Source organism: Halyomorpha halys, unplaced genomic scaffold (assembly GCF_000696795.3).
Source record: "Halyomorpha halys isolate HHAL.00 unplaced genomic scaffold, Hhal_1.1 Scaffold1210.1, whole genome shotgun sequence".
In the NCBI taxonomy this organism is placed as follows: Eukaryota; Metazoa; Arthropoda; class Insecta; order Hemiptera; family Pentatomidae; genus Halyomorpha; species Halyomorpha halys.
The window spans coordinates 3,313-15,050 of record NW_027115484.1 but is presented as its reverse complement, the minus strand read 5'-3'; the positions used below and the strand labels follow the sequence as shown (position 1 = coordinate 15,050).

General features: G+C 31.7%; 1 protein-coding gene across 3 annotated transcripts in view; it reads right to left on the bottom strand.

Annotated features, from left to right (window-relative positions):
• LOC106688814 (disks large-associated protein 5) overlaps nt 1–10,505 on the bottom strand; it is a 67,286-nt gene extending 56,781 nt beyond the window's left edge. For 2 of the 3 annotated variants that reach the window (XM_014433460.3, XM_014433459.3), the window contains exons 1-4: nt 10,183–10,505; nt 8,195–8,332; nt 3,334–3,425; nt 1,073–1,234 (exon numbers count right to left, since the gene is read on the bottom strand). In XM_014433460.3, the coding sequence (XP_014288946.1) occupies nt 1,073–1,234; nt 3,334–3,425; nt 8,195–8,332; nt 10,183–10,345 (555 nt within the window). In that variant the 5' untranslated portion in view covers nt 10,346–10,505. Of the gene's footprint in view, nt 1–1,072; nt 1,235–3,333; nt 3,426–8,194; nt 8,333–10,129 lie in introns of all 3 variants that reach the window. The other variant, XM_014433461.3, reaches the window with a different exon arrangement.
• Between the last annotated feature and the right edge of the window lie 1,233 nt (nt 10,506–11,738).

Genomic DNA, 11,738 nt, shown 5'->3' with positions numbered 1-11,738 from the left:
TAATAATTATATATAAATATTTTTTGTAGCATACAATTTTTGTTGTTCTGCCCTAAATCAGTAGATAATAAAGATCTGATAGATCATACAACTTTCACTTACCACCCAAGATAATTAATAATTATATATAAATATTTTTTGTAGCATACAATTTTTGTTGTTCTGCCCTAAATCAGTAGATAATAAACATCTGATAGATCATACAACTTTCACTTACCACCCAAGATATGTCCCCAAATATTTTTATAAATTGGTAGGCTCATGTTGAAGTCATTGCTATTTTTGTGATTTAAAAAAAAAATCTAAAGATGAGGAAAAGCAAAAATCATGATAAAAAAAAAAATTGTCCACAAAAATTCAATTGAAAACAAAAACTTCATTTTTCTGTTGCAACAAAAAAATTTTTTTTCTTATTTCTCAAGGTGGGCATAATGAATATAAGTTTTGTTCCTATCAAAAAGACAACATTTTAACTAAAAATAAAGCTTCATTGCTGTTTTAAAAATTTTTTTTATCTCCTTATTTTCTTTTATGAAAATTGCATTTTTTATAAACTTCAATTAGTTATGTTTCAAGATTAATGATTCTCTGTTTGAGAATAATATATATATATGGGAAGAACTGTTGATGAAATATAGATGTATCCAGAAAGAGGTGTTTCGCATAGGTAACCAGAAAGTAGTCCGCGGAATCTGATAAAATTGATGATAGACTTATTTCACACAAATCCCCAACCTTCCTCAAAATTCAGATCAATTTGCACAGCCATTTTCAAAATATAAGTGTGCTGTATAAGCATCAATAGCTAGGTAGCGACCCGCTCAACCCCTAAACATATCATCAAAATTGAATATAGTTGCATCGATAAAGCCTCAAAACAAATTTGAAAACAGACAGAAACAGAACCAAATTTGTTCCTTGATACCTATGAACATAAAATATGAGAAACTTTTTCAATTTTGAAGACACAGAAAGCTTCACTGCATTTGGTAATCAAGAAGGGAAATGACTAACTTAATCTTAAAAAATCTTCTTCAGGTAAAAGTTTAAAAATTTACACTTAAAAACTTACATTGCTCTTGGTTGGCTTTTGATTTTCCTTGTTATTCCTCTGCGATTTGACAGCAACCGGTTTAATAGCAGCTGGTTTGGGAGCAACAGGTTTTATAGGCAGTGCATCCTTTTGCTTAGGACCATTTTGATCTACACCGTTAAGTGTTGCTTTGAACACAAACTGTAAAAAACAAAAATTAAAAACATTAATTTAACCTTACTCAAGATTTGTAATAGTCAACAGACATAAATCAGTTCTAAAACACTGGTAAGAGCAATACAATTCTTAAATACAAAGAAGTATATCGTCGAATTTTACAAGTTAAACACATATAAGTCAAGATTTTCTAGTTTTGAGTTATTTGGGATTTCCAGTCTAAAATGTGAAAAATATTGAACTCCAAAGAATTTATAAATTTCATAAAAAATATGCTTGTAAAAAGTAAAATTATAATATATATATATTATAATTACCATAGCATTAAAAAAAAAATGTCATCAAATATCTCAAAACTTCTATTTCCGACATAGTGTATTTCGCCAAGGATACTTAATATATACAAAGTAAGTATATAAATATACATTTTTTTTTTTTAAATCCTATGTATTTCAATATTTTTAATTTATTTAATGTTTATCAAACCAAAATAATTAAAATTTGGAAATGGTATCAATGAGATGGGCAAAGATATAATTTGGAACTGATATCAAACAGATATGCATAAATAATTTAGGAAAGCTGATTTATCAAGATTTATTAAACCAAAATAAGCAAATATAATATTTAAAACAATATCTAATACATTTTTGAGCAATATCATAACATTTTTGTATTCGAAAAAAAAAAGCTTTTTAAAGTAAATAATAACTTGTCAAAATTAGGTATATTTTTATACCTTATATTTTCTTTTTCATTAGTGTTTTTTTCCTTGTAATTGTACTTTTTTCCTTATGCCCACCAGTATATCTAAATTTTAGTGCACTTATAAAAATAAAAAATAGGACTTATATTCAATTTGGAATATATATATATAAAAAAAAAAAATAGTTTCAATTAAGTTGACAAATGTCCACAAATTAATAGTAAGAAATTGATAAGAGCCCGAAACATTGTTCAGGTATAAAAAAGGAATAAAGAAGTAAAAAACAGAACATAAATTCCTGAAAAGAAAAAGAATAAAGTTTTAACAAAAAAAAAAAAATTAAAAACTTTGCAACTTAAATTTTAGGATTACAACTGATTATTTATATTTCAAATGATACATAATATGATATCGACCAAACCCCTAACATACTCGCAGCTCACAATTATAGCCCCAGTTTATTAAAATGCTTAAACTAGATTGTTACATAAAGCTATGTACATAAACAAGGTGTTATTTAAATTTTAGTCTAAAGTTGATACATTAAAATATGGGCCATCATTATTCATCATATTTTAACACATCTTTCCTCCTGAAGTTGAATTTGAAAAGAAAAACTCTCACATCCTTGATCTTTTCGAGAGCTTACTAAAAAATGTACCATTGCCTGGTAAGCAGACAGTATAACATCAGGAGTGTTGGCAAGTTGCTAATATCCTCATTTTTAAGAATTTTTTTTTCAATAAACGTGAACGATTTGCAGGATCGTTGCCTTCCTGATATATCACTTTGTTCCAATTGACCAAAAAAGGGCAATTCTTTAATGAAACTCGATATACTGGAGTAGTCACAAACAGATCTGGATTGACAGACTCAAATAATTTAGCATCGTTAACCACTGAAGGACGAAACAAATCGCTGGTGTACAACAAAGCATCATATTTTCACCTTCCACGGCACAAATTTGTTTGACCCAACTTAGTCCTTTTTCCAATAGTAATACTCTAGAGGACCACAAAAGAGAATGTTTTCCTCGGGCATTTTCACTCAAATTTATAAAACACAATAAGAGACAGACAGTATAACAAGTTAAATGAAGGATCACACAAAGTAAACAATACATATGCATTGTTCACATCAGAGTGGAATAGGATTAAAATAGAGGCTTCAATGCCAGACACAAATGACAGCATAAAAAACTTTTGTAACAATCAAGTACATTTTTGTTTTTTCTCTGAAGTGATAAAAAAAAGATACTGCTTATGTCTGCAGAGTTTTTGTGACTTTCAAAGTTTAAAAATTAGTTTTTCTACAATTAAATTATTGCTAACTAACTATTAAGTATTCTAAGCAACTTTAAAATTTTTATTAGTAAGATAATGTAAAAAATTAATATAATAATAATAATAAAACATACTCCTTTCTGAAAAGCTGTTCTTGACCTAGTAGCAAGTGGAAGGGATACGGCTAGGTTTTTGGCTGCCTGTTTAGTTCTGAACGGTGTCCCTCCTAAAAATACAAATCATTATTTCAAAAGGTATAATAAAAAAATAAATAAGTAAATACAATTACTAATGAAATATACATATACTGTAATATCCTCTTTTAGTGTAAAGAGTATATTGTTATGAATAACCATGTGTATTATTAATAAATGGTATATGGTCCAGGTGCGGTAAAAAAAACAAACTTAAATAGTGAAAACTATTTTAATGAGCCAACGTTTCGCCCCACGTTGCAGGGCTTCATCAGGGCTAAAAAAGATACAAACACTTAACATAAGTAAATGGAAAATTATGGGCTGATATTGCCCTTTGCCCCATCATTTCTAATATCAATGCTCCCACTTATAAACTCAATAAACTTCTTCTTCCTGCCCTTCGAATCCTCAGCCATAATAACCCTTATGATATCCGTAATTCCTTCCACCTTAAAGAACTATTTTAACATACCTCACAACTTTATCTTAACCTCCTTTGATGCCAAAAGCCTTTTGACAAGCCCCATTGACAAAGCCCTTCATATTGTTGAGAAGAACTGGACTATAATTCAACCTCATACCAAGCTTAACCTTACCTCATTTCTTTCTGCTTTCAACTTTGTTGTAAATCTGGTTACCTGATGTTTCATAATAAATTTTACCACTAAATTAGCAGACTTGCGATGGGGAACTGCCTTGCTCCTGATATCTCTCTGGTTTATATATTATTTCCATATTATACTGTCCCAATAACTTCTTCTAACATGTAATCCTGGCCGAAGACTCCTTCAACTTTCCCATTCATTGCAGGGGCCTATGGTCAGTATGTACTTTAAACTTTCTCCCGAACAAATAGGGCCTAAAGTGGTCAACCCTCATGAGACAACACAACTCCCAGCGTTTACTCATTGGCATCTGCAGTGATGATATTGAATTGCCGAGTGAATGCAAGCACTGGCTTCTGCTCCACCTTCTCCATGCACCACCTGATATTATCTTCCACCATCGGAGTCATAATCACCTTTCTGCCTTTCTTGAGTAGGTTGTTCAGTGGGACTAGGTATTCCACCATTACTGGTACAAATCTCCAGTAATAATTCAAAGTTCCCATCAATCTCCGAACTCCTTTCACATCCCTAGGCACCACCATCTTCCTTATAGCTGCTACTTTATTGGTGTCAGGTTTAACTTCCTCCCTCGAAATTGTAAATCCCAAAAAATTTATTTGTTCCTTCCCCAACAATAATTTCTCTCCTGATAGTTTGAGCCTAAATTTCCTAATTTTCTGGAATACACTGTAAATGTTGCACATGTTCTTCCTCGTTCTTACAGAACACTAGAAGATCGCCCATATAAATCTGACCCGGATGTGGTGACGTAGCGCCTGCGGATATTTCCTCTCTTTCACATATGTAAACTTATCTTCTTTTAGTATGATCTCATGGACTGTCTTCCTGGTTCCCCAAACATGACTCCTTTAAAAAAAATATCTTCATATACTCTCCTAAGTCTCTGTCTCCAGTCCTCAGCCTGATTGATTGTGCCCTCGGTTTATCTTTGTCGATGACATTTGTATATTTTACCCCCAACCTAATTCTCCAATATCCCTTTGATATTATTGACCCAAGCACCCACCTTCCCTAGCAAGTTACACCCCACAATCACTTTGTATTCCCTCGGCATACTACCTACGATATGTACTGGTAAGTTCTCCCTAGTAAATCCCCACCGATTCAACTCTATCTCCACTTCCCCCTCTACCTCACAAGGGCCACCCAGAGTGGTAAATTTACATTGGCATTTCTGAATCTTGTGTGTCATCTCTCCATCACACAGCTTTTGCAAGGCTTCTCGGCACATGATGGTGTTGGAACTGCCGGTATCCACCAGGCACCGCACTCCCGGTATCTCTATTTAGGCAGACCACTGCTCTTCTCCCTCATGTTATAATTCAGCTGTGTGCGGTTGCCCCTCTGCTGACATCCCTTTCAGATGTCTCACATCTTCCTCTCTCCAGTCCCTCGTCTCCATTCTCCTCTGTACCCTCATTTCCATCCTCTTGTTTCCACCTTGCCCCCTTGACTACCTCGGTTTTGTGGCTCCTCGACTTCTTCTTTAGTCTCTGATGCTCCTGACGCTTCCGTAGATTCATCTGAAGATCTACTCAACCTACGGTGGCTTCTCCGTATCTGTTAAGCGTTGATCTCTATTGGTTCGCCCCAGCCCACATCTCTTCTTCGGTACAAATATGGGCACTGTTTGGCTTTGTGCCCCTTATTTCTTCATTTCGTGCATGGGCAATGTGCCACTAAATGCCCAATCTTTCCACAACTGTGGCACTTCCGGTCCTCCCACCGACTATTATTTCTGGGTTTAGCTAAGCATTGTCTATTTTCTTAGTTGATAGCTCTCTCTCTTCTACCATCTCCGTATTCTCTCCTCCTCCAAGGGTTGGGCATGTTTCTTGGCCATTGGGATTCTATCCAGGTCTATCCTCACTCTTCTACTTCCATTGGGCCTCTACCTCTCTAGCGCTTGTTTCTATGAGATGTTGAGCAATTTCCACAAACGAACGCCCTCTCAGAAATCCATCCTTCTTCCTTAGCTCCTTTGCCAACTGTATCTTTAGTACCACGGATAAGCATTGCACCCGACCCTGTATTTGGACTGTTTCTATCATATCGCTGAGTTTATCTTGTATTCTGTTAAAACATGCCAGGAGTTCTGCGGGATATTGTCCACTAGACTGTTTCGGTTTCTTTGTTTTCCTGATCATCATAGATATGTTTTCCTCTGGGGCTCATTGTCCTCCTCCGAATGCCTTCTTTAATCTTTCCTTGATACTTCTCCAAGGGGTCTCGCCTGAATCTGATTGAGGATGCTCCTTTTACTTTGCAGATGACTGCTGCTTTTAATGCGTCCGCATCTTCGCTATCAAATAGATTTTTGATAGACATCACTTCAATTTGGCTTATTAGTCGGTCACCCCCTTTTAAAAATGATTTAATTCTCCGGTGAATTTTTTAAGTTAAAACTCTGCTTACCTTAGGCATAATTGTAACCAGTAGGTAAAATAATGGCTTTATTGGGTTCAGTACATCTATATACATTTGATCAGCTGATCCCCCTCAGTCAGCTGACATTGAAACCGAAATAACAGCTGACTCAGACCATAATTTAAGTCTTTTTTTCTTTTTTAATTTTTGCTTGGCTGTCTCTTTATGATTAAAAATAATTGTTGATTAGTTTTTAAATCTTCAAAAACTTAATCCATTTTGTAAAACTAAAATAATATGCTTTACAAGTTCTCACTACTGTTATATATCATCAATTACAAGTAAATGGTGATCGGCTTTTGTTATATTTCAACTGCATGGTCTCTTGATAAAAATCATTCTTATGTTTAAATATATAAATTTATAACTACAAAACTAGAAACTTTCATTTCACATTCAAATGATTGAATAAATGTTATTCATCAACACAATACATTAATAAGCTATTCAAAACATCTAATAATCCTACATTTCAAAAAAAGTTATATATAAATCATAAATAATTTTCAATTTAGACTTGTGAAATAAATTTAACTTTTTACATATAAATCATATTATATATTATATTACATTATCATAAAATAACAATGTTCTTCCACACTATTAATATTAATCAACTTTTTATTACATTTTTCATATTATTCACTTAATTGTTCAATTTCTAATGTCAATGTTCTGTTCATGGTAACAGTAAATAATTTTTATTTGACCAGAGACTAAAAATATCACTACATACTTTCAAAAAACTAAGTATAATCAACAACTTCCATTCTCTTCAGTTAGAAAAAAAATCCTAGTTAAAATTAATCAGATATGTTTAAAAGCATTGAGAAAGATCCTCACAATTAAAAAAAAAGGAAGAAAATTTCACACTATTACTTAAGAAAGTAATTTAGAAATGAATTCCTGAATAATTATTAACTATTTTTTTATATATCAAATGATTATTAATTGATCTTAAAGGGGATCTGAGTGGCTGTAAAAAAAGGTTGCTCAAAATATCACAGAAACTTACAATATGATCTTTCACTCCACTTTGCAAGGCTAACTAAACAAGAGACAAACATGGTTAAATATGGTATGACTGTGAGAATATATGGTGATATGAAAAATTTGTACAAAAAGGATATAGAAACATTATATAAAAAAAAAAAAAAAAAGTCATATACAAAAAATATAAAATATAATTAAAATAAAAAATGGTAAAATAAAAGAATATGAATATAATAAATATTAACAATATACACAGAAATGAATATTACAATTGAAAATGTAGTGCACGACTGCACTGTATTAATAAATCTGTATTATTATTTATTCCAGTAATATTCTTTTTATTTACTTTATTAATTTTTAAACTTTTTCCTTGTAACTTTAACTTGTACTCTTGCAGTCAGTATGAAATCGTTCCGCAAACACAAAAGGATTTTTTTTTGCAGAATGACCTATAGATATTCTTCTTCATCTTCCTCTTATGCTATTAGCTAGCGTCGAGGAGCCTCAATCTAGCATATAGACACTCATAAATACAGCCTATAGATACTCAATAAATAAAAAAAAATCCTAACTAGAGCAGCAATTAAATTCTCAACACTTAATAATTCCATTATTTCCTAATAATAGAAATTAATATTTAAGAGTTTTTACAAGTATCTCATGTTAGTACTACATAACTATAATGCAGTTAGCCAAAACAAAACTTAAAATAAGTCAATTGAAAATATATACAACTAAATAACTACCTGTATGTCGAGCTCTCACTAAACTATAAAATGGAGGTTTCTGACTTTTTTTCTGTTCCTCCATTCGCTTTAATTTCTCTTCCCTGTAAGTTTTAAGACGTAATAAGGTTTCCTCTTGTTCTGTTCTTTTTCTTTTTACTGAAGCAAATAAGATTTCAAGTTTAATTTCATTGACTATATCAAAATAGTATATTTATAACAATACATTTTAAATTAATTTGTACTGACAAGAAAAATTATAACAAAAATATACATATCAACTTTTAAAAGAGATATCGAAAACTAGATTAGAGTGCTATTGATAAAAAATTTATCTATTTTTTAATTAATATAATATTTAAGACCGTTAATACACTAATTTTCTGCCCCAGAAAGATTAAGTTTCTATCATTTAAATTTTTAGTGATTTTCTAAGTTTCTCCTTTCTAAAATTGTTTTTAAAATAAAAAATATACACTGCTAACTGACGTTTCCCAATCCTCCTCCATCTTCAGAGTAGTTCTACCAATTTGAAAAACCAGGCAACAATAATATAATAACAATAAAACCTATTAAAAAATTATAATTCAAATATTAGTTAAAAATTTATATAAATTACCCTATTATAACAATAATATTCTTTCTCTTCCTGGCTTCCTATGTCTTAATTCAATAAATCTACTTCGTCAATTTTATTATAAGTTTAGAATATTAATAATACCTGCATAATGGCTCTTCAATTTTATTGTGTAGGTTTTAAAAGTATCCTATTAATATTTTTTATCATAGAGATATTAATATTAAAGACTTTTTCTTTCTTTCTTTTCCCCTACCTGACCATCGGTGACATGTTGAATAGTTATCCTAAAAGTTATCAATCTAATCTAGCCAGAGTGGGAAGGTTGAGATTCATTCTGCTGGGCCCTATGAAATAAATTTCAACTTACCCAGGCCAAATTCGAACTAGTTCCACTTCTGACTAGAAATAGGTAAAAGATGCCTTAAAGCTCTCGGCCACAACAGCCTCTTTATTTATATTTTAATAAAGGTTTAATAGGATTCCTTAAAACAGAACAAGGCCACTGAATTAATATTACATGCTTAACAATCAGAAAAAAAAGTACCTTTATTCCTAAAAAACAATGTTATTTAAAGAAGAAAGTAAGTAAGCCAATGATCTTAATAACAGCTAAGAAAAACATAAATAAACAAAAAAATATTTATTTATACCGATGTTTCGACCTAAAACTAGTTTTAGCCAATATTCCCTGCTTGACTCCCTGATGAAGACCTGAAGAAACTCAGGTCCAAATGTTGGCATAAATAAATTTTTTTTTGTTTATTTGTTTTTCTTTGCTGACCGCACCCCTGACCATCTTCTCTAATCAGTAATCTACAGTCAACTACCTACACTTCACTTTTCATAAAATTTAATGAAGACAGGAAATTTCCTATCAGGTAATCACCCCAGTTTTTAAAAAATGATTTATTCTTTATTGTTATTATTTAAAAATATATATTTATTTCATTCTAATTAAAATAAAAATCTGAAACACATAACCCATTAGTTTAAATAACATTCCCAGGCCCAAACAATTTTGAAGTATTTAATGAAAATGAAAAGAATCAAATAACAATGTTTGTTTTTTGTCATTAAATATAGGCTTCCTCTGCTAAAAAAAATATAACAGTAATAATCATAATGATACAACAATAAAATGTGTTTAAAAGGAAAAATAATTATGCCGAGCTTCGAATAGGTATATCAATTTTTTTTCTCTTTTTATTAATTTACCATATACAGTGGTATAAATTGCACACTTATATACACTAATTTTAAAACTTAACATAAACAATAATAATTCTAAAGACAAAAATGAAATCCCTACAGTTCCCTACCCCAGGACATTTATATTGATACAGATAACTTGTCAAATACAACAGTATATGTCATACCTTACAAGGACATAGATTTCTAAAAGAAGATTTATCAATTTAAATCCACCTACCTTCAGGTTTAATCTCCACACGTCTGTGCAGGTTGAGAAGTGCATCTCTCTGGGATTTTCTTGTTTCTTTTAACCTCTTTGAGGCCCTAGTTCTAACATCGTTCATGTCCCTGATTTTATTCCTTTTTTCGGAATGAATCATTTTAAAAACCGAGCTAGCCATTAAATATTATGACCAGTAAAACCCCCTAGAAAAACATTTAAAATTAAAACCCTACCTGACACTTAAAACCGCCATAATACGAAATCCGTAACCGTCAATTTTCAAATACACAATGTTGCCAACAAGTTGATAATAATGGTTTATCAAAAACTATAAAACTGAACTCCGATGCACAGCAAGTATTTTTAAATAAAACAAATTTAAATGCAATAGAAACAGCAGGCAACACGAATCTTCTAAACAATTAGTTCATAATATTTTGTGGCCAATTCCATTTTCTGAATCTTAGCGCCCCTCCTCTGTTCATTAAACTAGAGCAAAACCTCCAGTTTTCAGAACCCTTTGGGAATTATTAAACATCCGAAATGGTCTAAGATTGTTGAAGGGCCCTCAACCGACGGTGAATTCCTTTTACAGGAATCCATTATTATAGCATCTCCCATAATTTTCTGGTTGTATTGGTCGAAAAAGGCGCTGAAGGGACTTAACAGGTGTTAAAGGAGAACTAGGAAACCTCTTCATTTATGATTGTAAGAAGATGGTTCGAGTGGTTGTAAAAAGGTTCGAAAATATTGTAAGATGGTTCGAGTGGTTGTAAAAAGGTTCGAAAATATTGTAAGATGGTTCGAGTGGTTGTAAAAAGGTTCGAAAATATTGTAAGATGGTTCGAGTGGTTGTAAAAAGGTTCGAAAATATTGTAAGATGGTTCGAGTGGTTGTAAAAAGGTTCGAAAATATCAGCCCTGCAAAGAATGGCGAAACGTTGGTTTCTAATAAATAGTTTTTCTGCAATTTTCGTGCCTCTTTTGACCGTCCCCCTACCCGATTACCTTCCTGCATTCCTCACATATGGCCAACTAGTAATATTCCCATACACTCCATTTTTGGTTAATTCATACAGTTGGCCCAACGCACTCGACAATCCTCGCAGCTTATGCTCCGGAGTATCGGAGTATGAGCGCATGCGCTAACAGCCACTAACAGCCTGCTCCACGCGCGGAACCTCTCGTTTCGTAACAGGTATATTTTGTAACCGTTATCCTCGGAGTGTAAATGTTATTAATTCGAGTCTGGTAAGACTCTTATATTAACCATTGTCAATATACTCAGTATCACAGGGTTTAATTTTTTACTGTTTCAATTTTATTTGATTAATTTTCTTGTTAATATATAATATAATATAATACTATTTTATTTAATAATGATATTGTGATATTTGGTTCATATTTTCGATTTCGATATCCGTTTTAGGGGTGAACGGATATTCGCCATTTTGTAATTGTGCTTTTGCCTACTCCAATTTTGTGCTTTTTCTACCCTCGGTTTTTTTTGTCTATTTTAGTTATTTTCTAGTTATTATTGTTTATTTTAGTTATTATTAGTTACTTATTCAG